The sequence below is a fragment of the Natator depressus genome, chromosome 7 (genome assembly GCF_965152275.1).
Source record: "Natator depressus isolate rNatDep1 chromosome 7, rNatDep2.hap1, whole genome shotgun sequence".
Taxonomy (NCBI): domain Eukaryota; kingdom Metazoa; phylum Chordata; order Testudines; family Cheloniidae; genus Natator; species Natator depressus.
Genome location: NC_134240.1, coordinates 118,311,026 through 118,331,568, shown reverse-complemented (window position 1 = coordinate 118,331,568; position 20,543 = coordinate 118,311,026). Strand labels below are relative to the sequence as shown.

Below are 20,543 nucleotides of genomic sequence, written 5' to 3'. Positions count from 1 at the left end.
GGGACTCTCGCTGAAGTAATAGGTATGGATCCCTCCCCAGGGATACCTGATTATATGAATCAAGAATATGATCAGATATGGCAAACCTCATGTTCTAATGAACAAAAATGTCAACAATAACAATATTTTTACATCTTTGAAAAATAAGCAGAGCAAGCTTGGATGGGCAGACTTTATTCCTGCATGCACTTTTTAATAATAATCCACTTCATATTTTATAGCCAGTATTAATTCCAGGACCCCAGACATCAAGTGTTTGTATACTGACCTGTCAGACCACGAGGTCCTTTCTCTCCATGGTCACCTAAAGCAAACACAAGGGGAAATATAACTTCATGTAATTCATAGAGTCATAGATTCCAAAACCAGAAGGGACCATTGTAATCATCTAGTCTGACCTCCTGTATAATACAGGCCATAGAACTTCCCCAAAATAACTCCTAGAGCAGATTTTTTAGAAAAAACATCCAGTCTTGATTTAAAAATTGTCAGTGATGGAGAATCCACCAGGACCCTTGGTAAATTGTTCCAATAGTGAATTAGTTTCAACATTTATGCCTTATTTCCAGTCTGAATTTGTCTATCTTCAACTTCCAGTCATTGAATCTCATGATATCTTTCTCTGCTAGACTGAAGATCCTACTGTTAAATATTTTTCTCCTAAGTAGATACTTATAGAATGTGACCAAGTCACACCCTTAACCTTCTCTTTGTTAAGATAAAGAGATTGAGCTCTTTGAGTCTGTCACTATGAGGCATGTTTTCTAATGCTTTAATCAATCTTGTGGCTCTTCTCTGGACCATGTCCAATTTATCAACATCCTTGATGAATTGTGGGGATGAGAACTGTTTCACTGAAAAATTTTACTGTCGAAGAAAAAGAAAACCTGATGACAAAAGCATCAAGTAACCAAAGCCAATGAGGTATGTGATTGATCCCAACCTGACACTGGGGGAACCAGGACAAAATATCCTGAGTAATCTAACAGGAAGAAAGTACTGACAAAAGTAATTTAATTGATTAGCATACCTTTGGGTCCAGGTGCTCCCAAAGCTCCTTTCTCACCTAAAAGATATAAAAGCAATGGCTTAAAGTATAAATGTTGTAGGGGGAGAAAAAGGTCTCCCTCCATCATTCCTCTCTAGAGACAGGACATGACCCATCTCTTCTTTTGATGCTTCATTTAATCTAATCTAATCTATCATGCTCCTATCTATCTATGGTATTTCCAGGGTACCTATCACCATCACTAAGTTTATTCTTTTTCCTCCTATCTTTCTCCTATTATCCTCGGGCCCCAGGGCCAGAACCTTTCTCAGATATAACTCTGATTCACAGCTGGGTGTTCTCTTCTGGGCAGTAATGGAAAAGCACAACATCTGTTACAGCCATCATAACTCATCAGTGTAGCAGAAAGTGGGCTCTAAGTCTTACCTTTGGCCCCTGGGAGACCTGCTTCACCTCTAAATCCTTGAAGACCAGGAGAACCTGCAAGAAAAAATGAAATTGGGGTTTTAATCATGTCCAGCCTACTCCACCGCTGAACACATTTTCTAAGGAAGTCAAGCATGCAGAGAGTTGTCACTCTGTCTTTGTTTCCTGTATAACAGGAGAACGTGGCACTCACCAGGCGGACCGTGTGGGCCAGGAGAACCCGTCATGCCTGTAAATAAGAAGTGTACAATATTTCAGCTACATTGCAATGAGAAGGAGAACCCATTTCCTTGGGTTTGCCAACAAGTGACCAGATTCCAGAGTGCCCCTAACTAAACAGGGTCCTCCAGCCAGTAGAGGATCTCACATAATTTGCATCCTATACATCAGAGAAACTTAGTCTTGAACTGGAATTGTTGTGACCTATAGGAAGCAGCTTTCCCTGGTGGGCCAAGCCATAGCCTCTCCTCCTTGCCCAAGGAAGGAGGAATAGAGTTCCACATTGTTTCAGTGGGGAGTTGCGCTTTATAGGCAAAATTTTTCCTCTCAGTTACATGGGTCAGCTCCCATTGAAGTCTGTGGAGTGACCCCTATGTGACAGACAGATAAGGATTTGTCCCATTATTTCTAAAGGTTCAAAGGAAGGCAAAAGCCATCTGTAAGCTCAGGTGGGTTGTTGCCACCAGTTAATCATCTACAGCGTTACTTAGACTTCCATAAAACAAGCCATTTTTTAAAGTCTAAAATACGCCTCTTCCCATTAGAATGTCTCGTTCTGAAATGTGGCTCATTTGATGGCAAGCCAGCTCATTCATCTCCCCACTGCAGTGAGGCACAAATAAAAACAGTGGGACCCACAACCTTCAACGCATCCTCCCACAGCTCCTAATCAGGGCTATTGCCCATGCAATACTGCTGCCATTTTCTGTTCACCACTGTATTTACCTTTGAGGCCAACAGACCCTGGTGGCCCAGGCGGTCCTGCAGGTCCGTGATCACCAACAGCGCCTAGAGAGTAAAGCATCAGAGCACATCATTAACCAGCCTGCCAGCTGCCATCCTCCACCCCCAGAAGGAACTCTAAGATTCAAAGGGATGTATCCACAGCGTGGGGATCACCTGCACCACACTGAGCTTCTCTTGTCCTCCTGGGCAGCAAGACAAAACAAGCCTGCAGCTTGCTCCTGTGGGATCCACTTGCTATCAACGAATTGTCTCCATGAACCTAAACTGGGCTCCCTGTTTTATAAGTCCAGCCATCTCTTTCACCATCCTACCCCCAGATCTACGTGCACCCATGCAAATGCTGCTTTGCAGAGAGGTATTGTATGTTTACCCAGCTACAAAACAAACCACCAGCCACCTCTAGTCTATTTTCTTCTAGGAGTCACCTTGAACGACTGAGGGTTACCAGCCCATTTAGTAAGGATCTGATTGTGGTATACGGCTCTGATTCCCCGTCACTCAGTGTCATGATTAATTAGTAATTAAGACAACTGAGAACACATTATCCAGAAATGAACCCATCTCATTGGGCATTGTGACACACCAGAGTTTGAATCCTTCTAATGTCCCAGGACTTATCTCACTACACCACCTGGCGTCATTGTCTTCTGTTGTCAGTAAATATTTTAGTGAAAAAAAAAATCTATCAGTCATTTCTGTGCTAAAAGACGTGTCAATCCAATGCAACAGACAGATCTTTGTAATTAATTGCGGGAGCTACAGAAATGAAAAGATTCTTTTTGGTAGGACACACAATCAGCACCCTGTTTGCCTTTTTGCACACAGTCAGCAGTTTTCTGGTTTAGTCTATTTATTCAACTCTGTAGCAGCTTTGGGCCAGAGCCTCTGGTGTGACTCTTGCCTCAAGGTTGGCAGTGTGGACAAGATAAAAATTAGCTGAGAGCCAAACCACTTCCGGTTCTGCAAAACCCAACCCTGACTGATGAGCTTTGGCAAAACAAAAGCCACCTGGTTTGGCCATTGTCGAGGTGGCACAAACCCGAAACCTTTCAGCCCTATTCCAAGTGGAGAGGCAGATAACAGGAAACCTGGATCTGAACTATCAAAACTAAATCCTGACCACTGAGGCTTTTGCAAAACCAGAACCGAGACTCAGCCTCCATGGCCCATCTCTTTATGCACTGGGGACAGAACAGGACAGTCTCCTACCTCTGTCTCCTTTCTCCCCAAATCCAGGTGGTCCAGGTTCCCCACGAGGCCCTGGTGGCCCTTCTCGCCCTCTTTGGCCCATGGGTCCCTCCATGCCATGATCACCTACGGTAAGCAAATGGCTTGTAATATAGCTTTATACATTCCATGCAGTGAAATTCAGTGTCTCCTCCTCCCCCGCTGCAGCAGGACGGGGTCCTGTTTTCACACATGCAGGCTGAGGGTATGAACATACTGTGCGAGTCTCCCACTGTAACTGAGCTGTGCTAAGCTCAGAGTAAGATGGGTCAGTGCTGCTTACCCACGCTGCCTTTCTGTCCTTTCGGTCCCTCTGGTCCTGGGTGCCCAATCAAACCAGGCATGCCTGTAAGCAAAACACAATGTGGTAAATCTGCAGTTTCCCTGACTATGGTCCAAGGGTGGGTGTCTAGGAAATAGGAAAATAAGGGATTCGGAAACCCAGGACTGCAGGCTTAGGGTGGCCGGGCTGAAAAAATATATTGTTTGCTAAGCACTGTATATATGTAGGGGTCTCTTTAGCAGCCTATGGTAGGTACGGTAGGGTGCGACTATAAATATTCTCTGGCTCTGAGAACATTCCTGTCCAACACGGCTGATACTGAAGGATACATGACTTTGTCTTTTGCACACACATTGTCAAGGCATGATCACTCATGCAGGCATCTGATAGAATTGTCACAGGCAAAACCCAGTTTGCAATTATTGGCCAGAATCTTTCAAGCATGCTCACAGATCTCAGTGCAGGGAAACGTGTGCTCACACACAAGCCAGGACAGGATGAGGCCTTGCGGCAAATAAGGCATTTGAGCTGTAAGGCAGTGGTTCTGCCTGTATTTCAGCACTACGGGAATAATAACTTCAAGCAGTATAAGACATTTGCAATGGCACAAGAGTTAAACTCAGACTCCATGGACAGCCAGCCTGGAGGGGTTTGATGTGCAAAATTAATCCTGGCTGACTGCAATGTCACTGTGTGTGGTGTTCAGCTGACGTGCCACGGAGGCTGGCGACTTGTTGAACTCAGCCTACCTGGTGCACCAGGAAGTCCTTGATCTCCTGTTAGAACAAAGAAACAGACCATTAATGGGAAAACGGATCTTGCCTTATGTTCCCACCTTCCTCCTTTTGCTAGTTATTACCCTTCTGCCAAAAACCAGAGGGGTAGGTGCCTGGCCTTTGACAAATCAAAGACGCCAACATTCCTCTAAAGCACATCTTGATTAAACCAGATACTGTATGATTTCCGTCTTGCTTTTCAAACGGGTGAGTGTATTTCTGGATACAGATACCTGTGATCCCCTCCACAATGCTCTCTAGACTCGGGTCTTTGCCAGGGGATAGTGCTGACGAGTGAACAGCCATGGGCAGCGGGTATAATAGGCAAGGGGAGGCGTTGCCACCCCCAGCACAGCCGTCCCTGCTGCCTGACACCTGGGCCGTGGTACCCCCTCCCCCCGCCTCTTCTCCTCCCTGCTCTAACCCTTCCCCAGGGTTCCCACGGTTTGCTGCTGCTGCCTGGGGTGAGTCTTCCTCCCCTTCTCTCCTCCACCCCATCCCCTTCTCCCCTCCGAGGTCCCCGCAGCTGCGCCTCTCCTCACGCCCCCACCCCCGAGGGGCGCGGGCTGCGTGTGTGCGTGAGAATGCGAGCTGGGAGTCAGAGGCAGACGAGGGGAGCGAGGAGGCGAGTGGAGGGCATCCCTGAGTAGGGCTGTGTCTACACTGCCACTTTCAGCGCTAAAAGTGGAGCGACAAAAGCTTTAGCGCTGAAAAGTGCCAGGACAGACAGTGCTCTATCGCCGGGAGCACGGCTACCACCCCTCATTCGGGGTGGTTATTTTTTATCGCCAGGAGTGCTCTCCCCCTGCGATAAACTGTGTCTACACTGCCCACATCACAGCGCTGTAACATGGGCAGTGTAGGCATACCCTTACTTTACACAGTGAAAAAGGCTTCCAGAGACCTAGTAGCAGAGATCACTGAAACTTTTTAAAGGGCCAATTGAAGTGGTAATGAAGCCATTTGACAGGCATTTGCCAAGGCCCTCGGGAAGCCTTTGGCCATGTTCAGCTGGCTTTTCTATTGTAGGAAAATGTGTTATTGGGGTTAAAAAGAGTTTCCAAACGACGACCCCTCAGTCATTCTCTGTACCCAGAAGAAGTAACTGCTAACCTGGCTCAAGGAGGAACTGACATAGCCAGAGAGTTTATTTCTTGATCTAGTCGTTTTACTCAAACCCAGTTTAAGTAAACGAGTCCGGCAGGGAATTCTGCGTAAGGTGATCACACTATTGCCCTAATGCAGGCTGTCAGTGACAAGCACTTGTTTAAAAGGAGAGATTAGGCTTCAGCTTGGCACAGGTAGCCTGGCGTTTCGTCTCTGTACAGCATACACCAAGCGCCCCACCACGCAGAGGAGAATCTATCTGGTAATTGAGCTACACCTGTTGCTTGTTCAGTTCCCATGGGGAATGTTATTAGTGCTTTAAGGTGAAAAAGGGAGAGGGTCTCACGGGGGAGAGAGGGCAGCAGCAGGGTTAAGGGGTGAGGTGAGCCAGCTGCACAGCAGATGGTGGGGGGGGTGTCTCGTGGTGGGGGGTCAGGGTCTGGCAGGGGGGGGGAGGTGAGCGGCAGGTGGGCGGGGGAGGAGGTGAGCGGAGGGGGGATCTCGGGAAGGGGTGAAGAGGTGAGTGGCGAGTCAGCAGTGGGTGGGGGCAGGGCCTGGGGCAGAGCAGGGGTGGAGTGTGGGCGGGGCTGTGGGTGGAAGAGGCAGGACAAGGAGCTCGCCTCTCCCAGGGGAAGTTTCACCCACCACCCATGAGAACAGCCAACCCCTGTCATTATAATACTGGACCCAGGGAACCATTTAGAAGGTGAGAAGCAGTCACCACTTCATCAGCCTCTCAACAGAACTAACTTCTGTGAGAAACAAAAGGCCTTCCTTCAGCTAAGTGCTTCTAAATCTAGAGTTCTCACAGCACCTTGTCCGGGTATATGAGAAAATGTCTAATTTCAGACTCACCTTTGGGACCTTGCATTCCCATATCGCCTGAGAAAGGAGAAAAAAATCAAATCAAGAGAGATCCAGGAGGTATTCCCAGTGATTGCTCATTTTGGGACCATCCTTTCTTCCTTGTTACACTCCGAACTCTCAGTGAGATCCCTGGGAGTTTGGGGCGAACGTGGAATGCAGGATTGGGCCTTTCCCATTTTAACTAGTTGTGCTAGTCAGTTCCCTGGATTCATCATGCAAATTATTGGAAGAACCTGAGACACAGAACAAAGAAAGGGAAACACAACTCTCCCGTACCTTTCAGACCAGGTTCCCCTTTCTCTCCTCGGAAGAAACCTGCAATGGGAAGTAAAATGGTTGTTAGATTTAATTACACAATTTCAAGTAAAACGATCTCTCTCTCTCTCTGAAGACACAAGGCTGCTTTTGACTCAATTTCAAGGCTGGAGGCAGCATAATCTAGTGGGCAGAGCATGGATTTGGAAGGTAGGAGCTCCCCAGACTGATAGGAGTGACTCGCTTTGAAATCAGCCGCACTCATCTCTCGCAGAGGAAGGAAAATCATGCTCTCTGAGTGCCAATCCCATTCCTGACTCTCTGACCTTGGGCAAATCACGTAACCTTATTTTCTCCATCTGTAAAATACAGACCTCACTCACAGTGGTGTTGTAAGGAATAATCAGCTACTTTTTGTGCAGTGCTTTAAAAACGATAAGCCTTATCAGTGCTGTAAGTATGATTCATAATTACAGGGACCATTATATTATGTAAGTGGGGGAATAGTCCCAGTATTGTGGGGAACTTTCCTGGCTTCTGCACTACCCCGGTGAGGTGGGCTAACGAAAGGATCTGAGTCCTCGCTCCCACTTCCTTTACCCAGTGGTCTCCCTGCCCTTGAGGACTCCCCTTCCACTCTCCTGTCTGGCAGAGTCCTCGTAACCCCAACAAGGCTGGCTCCAGGATTCCTGGGGGGCTCGACCCCCAACCCTGCTGTGGTCACCTAGGACAGGAGCTAGGGTGTCCCCACTCCGGGGTACTCTCTCTGCACTGGGCACTTCTCTGACCCACTGACTATTACATACAATTTAAAGCAAATGCAAGTTATTTAATCAACAATTAATTTTAAAAAGAATAAGGAAAAATGGGAAAGCTTAAAGGAAACACATCACCCCGCTCTGTGGCAGGGAACATCACAAACAGTGTCTCTGGAGTGTCAGGGCAGTTCACAGTCTGTTCCTTGTAAGTCCCAGGCCTCCTGCTCCGGCCCTGGCTGTGCGGCAGGGATGCTGTGGGTTGGACACTCGCTCTGGTGGTGGCCTCATGCCCTCAGGCTCTAAGTGGTAGGACCCTTCTTCCCAGTGTCGCCCCCGCCCAGTCGGGGTTACATATCCCCCTCTGAGTCTGGCCTGCAGCCTCCTGGCTGAGGCGTCTCCCTGTGCTGGGCCCGCACCCCAGGGTCCCCCTCGCTCTCCCCAGCTGCTCACCGCACCCAGCTCCGGACTGCTCCAGCCCCAGCTCCACCACTCGGTCTCTGCACGGCTGCTGCTGCTCTGCCCCCAGCTCCCTGGGCTGCTTCTCTGGCCCCTCTGGCTTTGGGGCTGCAGCTCTGCTCCCAGGGCAAGTCTGCTCTCTCTGGGCTGTGCCTCTGGCTTTGGGGCTGCAGCTCTGCTCCCAGGACAGGGTCTGCTCTCTCTGGGCTGCTTTTCTGCTCTCTCTGGATCTAGCCCAGCTCTGCCCCCCAGCTCAGCTTGGGCCTCTGCTTTCTCCTTAGCTCAGCCCCACTCTGTCTGACCCAGCCAATTTCAGCTCACATGGAGGAGGGGACCTCCCTGGCTTCCTGACTCCCTGAATAGCCTGCCCTCCCTGTCATTCAGGCTGACCTGGATCATTGGCCTCTCCCCATTGTTCCTGGGGACTGTCAGTCTCAGGGTCCTGATTTCCCATAGACCCTTCCCCTTTTAGTACTGGGAGCTAGCCAACCAAAACACCCCCACTGAATGTTAGTAAGGGGGCAACAGTCCTCTTACATTTACAACTACCTTGATATCCCTCTCTTGGATAAGTAGGGTAGATTTAATCCTTCTCTTACTTCCATGACAAGCAGCATTCTAAGACCTGTACTTGCTTGCAACATGCTCTCCCATAATAAGAAGGATTTATAATTTGAATATATTATGCTGTACTTTGAAGGCCTCTGCCAACTCAGATACGGAGTCACACACCTTACCTGGGAAGACTATTCTGCAAGTCTTTCCACTTATCTGGGACAGTGAACAGGGCACATTTTCAAAAAATGGCCAACCTAAACTGCTCCTGCAAAACTTGCGTATGCAACATTTGCATGTTCAGACTATTCATCTGTGCAAGCAAATCTATTTTTGCATGGGCAGTGCATGCACCTCTCCATTTTCTGAATGTAAGATTGTGTGAATGCAAATTTTACACAAGCAATTTAGACAGTGAATTTGGAAAATCTGAAACAAGAGAATGATAATTGCTCAAGAGTTTATATTTGTCAGTGCAATCTGACTGCAGGGCCAAGGGTGGGGCTGAAATGAGGTAAAATCACATCTCAGTTACACAAATGTAAATCTGGAGTAACTCCACGAAAGCCAGTGAAGTTATTCCAGGTTTACAGTGGTGTGAATAGAAAAGGAGGACTTGTGGCACCTTAGAGACTAACAAATTTATTTGAGCATAAGCTTTCGTGAGCTACAGCTCACTTCATTGGATGCATTCAGTGGAAAATACAGCTCACGAAAGCTTATGCTCAAATAAATTTGTTAGTCTCTAAGGTGCCACAAGTCCTCCTTTTCTTTTTGCGGACACAGACTAACACGGCTGCTACTCTGAAACCTGTCAGTGATGTAAATGAAATCAGAATCTGCCTCTTCTTCAATAATATATACAGAATCTGGTAACACCATGTTCTACATTTCTTGCTACCTAATTGCAATCTTAAATCACAAAGTCGTGTGGACAGTGCAAATGACAGATCTGCCTTTTTTTCCTGGTGAAGCCTCTTTTAGCAATCCAGCCTCATGGAATTTCTTGGACTCTTGCCCTTCTTACCTCGTCCTCTTTCCAAAGCCATTTTGCTCCTCATAAACAGCCAGAGAGCCTCTTGATCTTTATGACTGAAACCTGTAGCATAGTCTGGACCTTTCCCGACATCAGAAATACTGTACTGTTGGTTAATATCCGCATTGTGTGGATTAATTAACAGGTAGTTGGCTTGGGTTTTCTCTAGGTTTTCCACACGAGATTTCAGCCTCTTCACTTCTTCCGCTGAAAGGTTAAATTAAAGTAAACTATTAAAGGGGAAGGAGAGGTGGGTTGATACCCATAACAATTATTTCTAAAGGCAAGAAGCAAGGGAAAGTTCTTTGTCAACTCACAGTTGCTGCTGAATTTGGCAGGGGATGGGAGAGTAGGGTAGGGTTATTCTGTGTATCTAGTAGCTCCTTGTAACTGGTAACTTTTTACCATGGATTTCCACTGGACTGAAAAGACATCTTTTGAACCTGTCAGCCTCTAAGGCAGAGGTGGGCAAACTACGGCTCGTGGGCCACATCCAGCTCGCGGGAACGTCCTGCCCGGCCCCTGAGCTCCTGGCCCAGGCCCTCTCCCCCTGTCTCCCTCCCCAGCAGCCTCACCTTGCTATGCTGCCAGCGCTCTGGCCCGCCGCTCCCGCCAGGCACTGTGGGTGGCGTGGCTGGCTCCGGACGGGCAGCGGGGCTGTCAGCTCCTGCTGCTCTGAGCAGCATGGTAAGGGGGCGGGGGCGGGGTTAGATAAGGGGAAGGGGGTTCCGGGGGCAGTCAGGGGACAGGGAGCAGGGGGCGGTTGGATAGGAGGTGGGGGCCAGGCTGTTTGGGGAGGCACAGCCTTCCCTACCTGGCCCTCCATATAGTTTCACAACACCGATGTGGCCCTCGGGCCAAAAAGTTTGCCCACCCCTGCTCTAAGGGCAAAAATTATCTGGTGGTCAGAGCACTGGAGTGGGAGTCAGATCTAAATCCTCCTCCCAGCTGTGCCATTGATTTCCTCTGTGATCTCGAGCAAGTTACATCCCCTCTCTGGTCTCATCTATTCTAGGAAAAAAAGGGGTTTTCCTAACATAAGTTAACTAACATGAGATAAAATCCTAAAGTGGACAAGATAGTTTGTAGCTTTCACACGAGTTAGTTGGTTGAGGGAAAACCTAAGGGTTTAATTCATAGTCTTTAATTCAAACTGTTTATACACGTGGAAACGACACACTGCCTTGCCTTCACTAGGATTTCACCTTGCATTAGTTACCTCGAGTTAAGACCACCACTGTTTTCCTCGTGAAGATGCACCCTGTATGCCTCATTCCTCACATCCGCAAAACAGGAACAATACTGATTTCTACCCCTCACACAGCTGTTGTGAAGCCTAATCCACTAATGCTGGTCAAGCGCCTTGAGATCCTTGATGGACAGCACAAGAGAAGTGCAAGGCTCTCTAATGATACTTAAAGGCACAGACAAAGAAATGCGCATTTAGTAGCTAAATCCTCACAAGTGAAAGATACTAGACCCAAGAAAATTTGAAAGCAAAGCTGAGCAAACATGGATGCTTCTGGGGACAGTGAGCACTGTGTTGGTACAGCATGGGAGAGCTGATGGACTCCAAGTATCTTCCTGCTGCATTTCTGTCAAACACTGTTCACTTCTTTACGGGAGGTGACACAGATTACGTCATGGACAGTGATGGGCCCCAGCAGCACAGTTTGAATTTGGATTCAGATCTTGAACCAAATTTTAGGACAGATGAGGAGAACACAAGAACTGTGAAACCAGATCAGACTAGTGGTCCATGTAGCTCAGTCTCCTATCTCTAAGACAGACAAGCATCGGAGGCTTCAGAGTAGGGTCTAAGAAACCCTACAATCGATAGTTGTGGAATAGCCTGCCCAGCAGTGCCACTGGAACACTTTTAATAGTGGGGGTGCTGAAAGCCAGACCCCTTACCCCTGTCTTTGTCCCCCCCCCCCCAACCCCGGAGCTGGGAGCAGGGCGGTGTCTCCGGGACGGGGGAACCTGGACAGGGGTAAGGGGGCTGAGGCTGGGGCCACAGCTGGGGGTGGGTGCGGGGCTGGGAGTGGAGCCCTGCGCAAAACCTGGGGGTGCTGCAGCACCCCCCGCACCCCTAGTTCCCGTGCCTATGCTGCCCAGAGGAGAAGTTTCCTAACCCTGGTCACTTACAGGTTGGCTTTTGCCCTGAAGCAAGAGGGTTTCTATCCCTTACACATTATTTTTATCTTATCTGATGTATCTGTTGTTCTCATTATCCTTATCTTTGTTTTATCTTTTACTTAGCCCTGCTAAGTGCTCAGTGAATGGAAGTTCACAGGCTAATTATGTGCGCTGCAAAAAAGTATTGCATGGGACAGATACTATTACATTCTCTCTACCATCCATGATTTCGTTTCCCTCTGTGTTGTCCCTCTAAAGGGGGTTTGGATGGAGGGTTTTGCTTTCCTTCATTATCGATCTGGATCTGAACTTCCTCAAAGTTTGGCGGGTATTTAGATTTGGAGTTTGGTTCAGGCCAATCACTAATCACATCTGGATTTCACTGAACCTGAACGATATAGTCCATCCTTTGGCCTGCTCTTGCTGTGATCTCTTACCCAAAGCGATGAGTCCGAAGAGCAATCCAAGGAGGAGCAGCCCAGCCAGGAGTAAACCCAGGAGCCATTTCCACCAGCTACAGCAGGAACCACAGGGACACCAAGCTGGGGCTGCCCCTATCCCTCCTCCTCCATCATCGCCTCGAATTTCTAAAGTGGGAAAGGACAACAGCAAAGTTAATAAACAACTCACTGATTTCAGTATGAGAATAAGGCCTGCAGGGGCAGGCCCATTAAATACAGTGCTCTCGGGAAAAACCTTTCCAATTCAGTTTGCACACAATGGGTGAAATTCGGAGCATCCTGAAGTCAATGGCAAAACTCCCCGTGATTTCAACAGGGCTAATGTTTTTTGAACTGCTGACTTCCAGTTTGCAGGTGCTAGTTGCCCCTACATTTGTGTGCTTGCACAAGGATGACACAATGAATCGCAGCCATAGCTCTGCATAGCTGCTCTGCTAACTACTTGATTTACCCCTCCAGTCAAGAAGCGCATCTACTCAGATTTGCACCCACATCTGAATTACGGGTGCAAATTTTGCAGGTGCAGACTGTGCTCATCCTAAAACAGCAACCCTTATGAAAATGGCCTCCCCTCTTTATTGATCACTTACAGATTATTTATATCACAGCTGGGTTATTCTTTTTTTCATTGAAAGTAAACTGTGCTTTAATATATCCCCTCCTACTAAAGAATCTTCAAAGCACTACTGACCTGCATAAGTTGCTTTGTCCTTTGTTGACACAGATTTTAGACCTCCTGTTGTTACAACAAAAGAGATTTTAATTATCTTTTTAAATTATTTTATTTTTAATTATTACCAACCACACCCAGGAGAATACTGACACAGCTAAAATACAATTCTGTTTATCAGTGTGTCTTTAGTACAAGCTGTATTGGACAACGCTTTATTCTAACCACCTTGATATCCCTCTCTTGGCTAAGTAGGGTAGATTTAATCCCTCTATTACTTCCATTACAGGCAGCATTCTAAGACCTGTACTTGCTTGCAACATGCTCTCCCATAATAGAATGAAATTATGCAAGGCCAAAGCAGGCAATAGTATAAACTACAGGAAATAGTGGAACAAAAGTGGTGCAAATTGCATATTGCAGGTAAGCTGAGCTGAACATGGGTGCAAGCAGGAAAGTGATGTAACCTGTACTGATCTGGCATTCCTTGAGTCTGAAAAACAAGTGAAATTTACATACCCTGGGGATGGAAGGATGGTGTAGCAGGAAAAGCAATTAACAGGAAAGTGTAAGTGTAAGTAGGGGCCAGTCTACCCCTGTTAGTAACTTCCTGCTACATGCACATCTCTTTACCCCAGTGCATATAATTCACACTCATTTTACACACCCATTCAAGACTGTGTCACTCCAGTGGTGTAACTCCTCTGATACTATATTGAATCAGGTCTTATGTGACAAGCCAGCACTAGTCATTTATTAATTATTTATTATTACTATTATTATTTAGCATGTCTTCCAGTAGCACCCCAATGTGCTAGGCATTTTCCAGGAAGAGAAGAAGTTACAGTCCTTGCCCCAAGGGCTTTGTCAAGGTTCCTCCCCCACTCTGAACTCTAGGGTACAGATGTGGGGACCTGCATGAAAAACCTCCTAAGCTTATCTTTACCAGCTTAGGTCAAAACTTCCCCAAGGTACAAAATATTCCACCCTTTTGTCCTTGGATTGGCCGCTACCACCACCAAACAAATACTGGTTACTGGGGAAGAGCTGTTTGGACACGTCTTTCCCCCCAAAATACTTCCCAAAACCTTGCACCCCACTTCCTGGACAAGGTTTGGTAAAAAGCCTCACCAATTTGCCTAGGTGACTACAGACCCAGACCCTTGGATCTTAAGAACAATGAACAATCCTCCCAACACTTGCACCCTCCCTTTCCTGGGAAATGTTGGATAAAAAGCCTCACCAATTTGCATAGGTGACCACAGACCCAAACCCCTGGATCTGAGAACAATGAAAAAGCATTCAGTTTTCTTACAAGAAGACTTTTAATAAAAATAGAAGTAATTAGAAATAAGAAATCCCCCCTGTAAAATCAGGATGGTAAATACCTTACAGAGTAATTAGATTCAAAACATAGAGAACCCCTCTAGGCAAAAACCTTAAGTTACAAAAAAGATACACAGACAGAAATAGTTATTCTATTCAGCACAATTCTTTCCTCAGCCATTTAAAGAAATCATAATCTAACACATACCTAGCTAGATTACTTACTAAAAGTTCTAAGGCTTCATTCCTGGTCTATCTCCGGCAAAGACAAAATGTAGACAGACACACAAACCCTTTGTTTCTCTCCCTCCTCCCAGCTTTTGAAAGTATCTTGTCTCCTCATTGGTCATTTTGGTCAGGTGCCAGCGAGGTTACCTTTAGCTTCTTAACCCTTTACAGGTGAGAGGAGATTTCCTCTGGCCAGGAGGGATTTTAAAGGGGTTTACCCTTCCCTTTCTATTTATGACACGCCCCCCAAATCTCAGCTAGGGTGAAACACTGGCTGGGATTTCTTCCTGGAGCTCTAGGAAAACAGAGTTAATAAGACACATGCATCTCTAAATATGCTACCAAGTACATAAAGACTAACAATATTTTCCACATCTCAAGGACGATTTTAACCAGTTGAGTCTGGGAAACTTTCACGTGAGAGTGCATCAGCCACTTTGTTAGAAGCTCCTGAGATGTGTTGGATGTCGAAATCAAAATCTTGGAGAGCTAAACTCCACCGAAGAAGTTTTTTGTTATTTTCTTTGACGGTGTGAAGCCACTTCAGTGCAGCATGGTCGGTTTGCAGGTGGAAACGCCGTCCCCAAACATATGGGCGTAGCTTTTCCAGAGCGTAGACAATGGCGTAACATTCTTTTTCAGTGATTGACCAGTTGCTTTCCCTCTCAGACAGTTTTTTGCTGAGAAACACTACAGGGTGGAATTCTTGATCAGGTCCTTTCTGCATTAAAACTGCTCCCACACCACGCTCGGACGCATCTGTGGTTACTAGGAACGGTTTGTCAAAGTCTGGGGCCCTTAGTACAGGGTCAGACATGAGTGTCGCTTTAAGCTTGTTAAAGGCCTTCTGACACTTTTCGGTCCACTGCACAGCATTTGGCTGTTTCTTTTTGGTTAGGTCTGTCAGTGGGGCGGCGATTTGGCTGTAGTGCGGTACAAATCGTCTGTAATAACCGGCCAAGCCTAAAAAGGATTGAACCTGTTTCTTTGACTTTGGGACAGGCCACTTTTGGATAGCATCCACTTTGGCCTGTAGGGGGCTGATAGTTCCTTGACCCACCTGGTGTCCAAGGTAAGTCACTCTGTTTAGGCCTATTTGACACTTCTTAGCCTTAACAGTTAGTCCTGCCTCCCTTATGCGCTCAAGGACTTTTTGTAGATGTTCCAGGTGGTCTGCCCAGGAATCCGAAAATATGGCCACATCGTCAAGGTAGGCGACTGCATATTCTCCTAATCCCGCTAGGAGACCATCTACAAGTCTTTGGAAGGTGGCGGGTGCATTTCGCAGCCCGAAAGGGAGTACATTAAATTCATACAGCCCGAGATGTGTGGTGAAGGCTGACCTTTCCTTGGCAGACTCATCTAGCAGTACCTGCCAGTACCCCTTGGTTAAGTCCAAGGTAGAGATGAACTGGGCCCGTCCCAGTTTCTCTAATAGTTCATCTGTGCGTGGCATTGGATAGTTGTCTGGGCGAGTTACAGCATTTAGCTTATGGTAGTCCACGCAAAAACGTATCTCCCCATCTGGTTTGGGAACTAGAACCACTGGAGATGCCCATGCACTTTCAGAGGGGCGGATTACCCCCATCTGTAACATATCCCGGATCTCCCGTTCTATAGCAGTTTTAGCTTGAGGAGACACCCGGTAAGGTTGGACTCTAATTGGGCGAGCATTACCTGTGTCAATGGAGTGGTATGCCCGTTCAGTCAGTCCTGGGGTGGCTGAGAACGTTGGCGCGTAGCTAGTGCACAGCTCCTGGATCTGCTGTCGCTGCATACGCCCAAGGGTCATGGAGAGGTTCACCTCTTCCACACCACCAGCACATTTCCCTTCGTAGTAGACACCTTCAGGCCACTCAGCGTCGTCTCCTCCCTGGGCTGTAAACTGACAAACCTTTAATTCTCTGGAATAAAAGGGCTTTAGAGAATTAATATGGTACACCTTAGGCTTTCGGTTGAAGGTGGGGAATGCTATGAGATAATTAACAGCTCCCAGGCGCTCCTGGACCGTGAATGGCCCTTCCCACGATGCTTCCATTTTATGGGCCTGGAGCGCCTTTAAGACCATGACCTGGTCCCCTACTTTGAAGGAACGCTCTCTGGCATGTTTATCATACCAGGCTTTTTGCTCTTTTTGAGCATCCTGTAAGTTTTCTTTAGCAAGGGCTAAAGAGGTTCGGAGGGTGTTTTGTAGGTTGGTTACAAAGTCCAGAATGTTAGTTCCTGGAGAAGGTGTAAATCCCTCCCATTGCTGCTTCACCAACTGCAATGGCCCCTTAACCTCACGGCCATATACAAGTTCAAATGGGGAAAACCCTAAACTGGGGTGTGGTACAGCTCTGTAGGCAAAGAGCAACTGCTGCAACACTAGGTCCCAATCATTGGAGTGCTCATTTACGAATTTACGTATCATGGCCCCCAAAGTTCCATTAAACTTCTCCACCATGCCATTTGTTTGATGGTGGTAAGGAGTGGCAACCAAGTGATTTACCCCATGAGCTTCCCAAAGGTTTTTCATAGTTCCTGCCAGGAAATTAGTCCCTGCATCTGTGAGGATGTCGGAGGGCCAACCTACCCTGGCAAAAATGTCTGCTAGTGCCTGGCACACACTGTTAGCCCTGGTGTTGCTTAGAGCTACTGCTTCCGGCCATCGGGTGGCAAAATCCATGAAAGTCAGTATGTACCGCTTTCCTCTGGGTGTCTTTTTCGGAAAAGGACCCAGAATATCCACAGCTACTCGCTGAAATGGAACTTCAATGATGGGGAGTGGCTGGAGAGGGGCTTTGACCTGGTCTTGGGGCTTTCCCACTCTTTGGCACACCTCACAAGACTGGACATAGGTAGAAACATCCTTGCCCATTCCCTCCCAGTGGAATGACCCCCCCAAACGGTCTTTGGTCCGGTTCACCCCAGCATGACCACTAGGGTGGTCATGGGCTAAGCTCAAGAGCTTGGCCCGGTATTTAGTTGGAACTACCAACTGTCTCTGAGGATGCCAGTCTTCCTGGTGTCCACCAGAAAGAGTTTCCTTGTATAAAAGTCCTCTTTCTACAACAAACCTGGATCGATTAGAAGAGCTGAGAGGCGGTGGGTTGCTCCGTGCCGCCGTCCAAGCTCTCTGGAGGCTTTCATCTGCTTCCTGTTCGGTCTGGAACTGTTCCCTCGATGCTGGAGACATCAGTTCCTCATTGGATTGTGGACCTAGGCTTGGTCCCTCTGGAAGCGATATAGGGGATGGAGCTGTTTCTGTTGACTGTGAACCGCTCTCCGCTGGTGCACTATGTTGGGATTCAGGCTCCGGCTGAGCCTCTTGTGTCGGGTTATCGGCTGCTGCCAGTTCAGGTTCGGTGGGGCCCTCTGGTGTTGAGGTTGCAAGTACTGGATTCAGTGCTGACAATGGGTCTGGTGTTGGTTGTTCGGCTGGTTCCGGTTCTGGGACTGGTTCCATCTGGGTCTCTGGGACTGGATCCACTACTGCTGTTGCAGACATTGGCCTGGGGTCCGGGTCCATCACCTCTGACCGGGTCCTGATAGAAGTTTCCGGAACAGAGCTAGGCCTCACGGCTTGTTTAGCCTGGCTGCGGGTGACCGTTCCCACCCTCTTGGCCTGCTTCACATGATTGGCCAAGTCTTCCCCCAACAGCATGGGGATGGGATAATCATCATAGACTGCAAAAGTCCACATTCCTGACCAGCCCTTGTACTGGACAGGCAACTTGGCTGTAGGCAAATCGAAAGAGTTGGACTTGAAGGGTTGAATCGTCACTTGGATCTCTGGGTTGATTAACTTGGGGTCCACTAAGGAAGCATGGATAGCTGACACTTGTGCTCCGGTGTCCCTCCACGCTGTGACCTTCTTCCCGCCCACACTCACAGTTTCCCTCCGCTCCAAGGGTATCTGGGAGGTATCTGGGCCTGTGGACCTCTGGTGCGATTCCGGTGCAATGAACTGTAATCTGTTGGGGTTCTTGGGGCAGTTGGCCTTTACATGCCCCAGCTCGTTACATTTAAAACATCGTCCAGCTGACGGGTCACTGGGGCGAGGAGGGTTGCTGGAGAACGGGGTGGTGGGACGATAAGGGGTCTGGAGGGTTCTTTGGGAGGTAGGTGGGGCTTTGGGCGGCCCCCGGTAATAGGGTGTGGCCTGGGGTTGTCCCTTCTGGTCTCCGCTCCAACTGCGACCAGTTTTTTTCTTCTCTGCCACCTCCACCCATCTGGCTCCAATCTCTCCTGCCTCGATTACAGTTTTGGGCTTCCCATCTAGGATGTACCTTTCTATTTCTTCAGGAACACCCTCTAAGAATTGTTCCATTTGCATTAGGAAGGGCAAATTTACTGGAGATTCAACACTTGCTCCGGATATCCAGGCATCCCAATGTTTCACAATGTGGTAGGCATGTCGGGTAAATGACACGTCTGGTTTCCACCTTAGGGCTCTGAACCTCCGACGAGACTGCTCGGGTGTTATCCCCATTCTGACTCTCGCCTTGGATTTAAACAGTTCATACTTGTTCATGTGTTCTTTAGGCATTTCAGCTGCCACCTCAGCTAAGGGTCCACTGAGCTGCGGCCTCAGCTCTACCATGTATTGGTCAGTAGAGATGTTGTACCCAAGGCAGGCCCTTTCGAAGTTTTCTAAGAAGGCCTCAGTATCATCACCTGCCTTGTAGGTGGGGAACTTTCTGGGATGGGGAGTGGTACCTGGAGAAGGATTGCTAGGGTTTGTTGGTATATTCTGCTGAGCCTTTACCTTCTCCATCTCCAGTGCATGCTTCCTCTCTTTTTCCTTCTCCTCCTCCACATGCTTCCTCTCTTTTTCCTTCTCCTCCTCCACATGCTTCCTCTCTTTTTCCTTCTCCTCCTCCACATGCTTCCTCTCTTTTTCCTTCTCCTCCTCCACATGCTTCCTTGCCTCCATTTCCCTCCTGTGGGCAGCCTCCTGTACCTCCTTTTCCAGCCGCATGAGTTCTATCTGTCTTTCATGTTCCTTTTGTTTTTCCTCAGCCTGAAATCTGGCTAATTCCATCTTTTGTTGTGCTGTGGATTCTGTCATCCTAACCTCTCTGTTTTTAACTAACTTTACACCCGAGGCTTAGAAATAAACAAACAAAACTTGGCTGTAAAATTTTGCTGTGCTGGAATAGAATACCTATTCTCTGATAGTGATTGTCAGCCTACAGAAAAAGACAATTCCCTTGTCTCTGCTCTGGGCCCAAATCAAAGCAAAAACTTCCAACTACTTTGAAACCTGTTTACCCAGCCCAAAGAAAAAACAAGTTTCCTTTTTAAACTTGTGCTCCTTGTAAAAAATCAAAATCCAAAAAAAAACCCCTGCCACTTTTGTCTCCAGGCAAATGGGTAGAACACCCCTCCTTCTATTTACTTTTAGGGAAACAAAAAACTCTGGGTTGGAAGACTGTGAATTTCCCTGCAGGAGTTAAGTACCCTGCCTCCAGGCAAAGAAAACCTGCAATTCACAAAGATAATCCCCTTTTGTCTCTGCTTGGCCACAAAGCAGAGAAAAACAAGCTGCTTTCAGTTTCAGCAGCTTCTGGACTTCCTTTTTTTTTAAAATCTGTATTTCTAGTTCAAAAAAATCTCAACTGGATCTCAAAATGATTTCAGGTTAATCCCACCACTATGCCACCATGTCAAGGTTCCTCCCCCACTCTGAACTCTAGGGTACAGATGTGGGGACCTGCATGAAAAACCTCCTAAGCTTATCTTTACCAGCTTAGGTCAAAACTTCCCCAAGGTACAAAATATTCCACCCTTTTGTCCTTGGATTGGCCGCTACCACCACCAAACAAATACTGGTTACTGGGGAAGAGCTGTTTGGACACGTCTTTCCCCCCAAAATACTTCCCAAAACCTTGCACCCCACTTCCTGGACAAGGTTTGGTAAAAAGCCTCACCAATTTGCCTAGGTGACTACAGACCCAGACCCTTGGATCTTAAGAACAATGAACAATCCTCCCAACACTTGCACCCTCCCTTT

The 20,543-nt window shown here is 47.6% G+C and overlaps 1 protein-coding gene across 1 annotated transcript in view; it reads right to left on the bottom strand.

Moving 5' to 3' along the window:
• Positions 1 to 20,543, bottom strand: part of COL17A1 (collagen type XVII alpha 1 chain) — a 121,671-nt gene that overhangs the window by 24,872 nt on the left and 76,256 nt on the right. The window contains exons 18-30 of the mRNA XM_074959401.1: positions 13,013 to 13,057; positions 12,298 to 12,447; positions 9,713 to 9,928; positions 6,938 to 6,976; positions 6,650 to 6,676; positions 4,661 to 4,687; positions 3,912 to 3,974; positions 3,611 to 3,715; positions 2,381 to 2,443; positions 1,629 to 1,664; positions 1,436 to 1,489; positions 1,031 to 1,066; positions 269 to 304 (exon numbers count right to left, since the gene is read on the bottom strand). Of these exons, the coding sequence (XP_074815502.1) occupies positions 269 to 304; positions 1,031 to 1,066; positions 1,436 to 1,489; positions 1,629 to 1,664; positions 2,381 to 2,443; positions 3,611 to 3,715; positions 3,912 to 3,974; positions 4,661 to 4,687; positions 6,650 to 6,676; positions 6,938 to 6,976; positions 9,713 to 9,928; positions 12,298 to 12,447; positions 13,013 to 13,057 (897 nt within the window). The remainder of the gene's footprint in view (positions 1 to 268; positions 305 to 1,030; positions 1,067 to 1,435; positions 1,490 to 1,628; positions 1,665 to 2,380; positions 2,444 to 3,610; positions 3,716 to 3,911; positions 3,975 to 4,660; positions 4,688 to 6,649; positions 6,677 to 6,937; positions 6,977 to 9,712; positions 9,929 to 12,297; positions 12,448 to 13,012; positions 13,058 to 20,543) is intronic.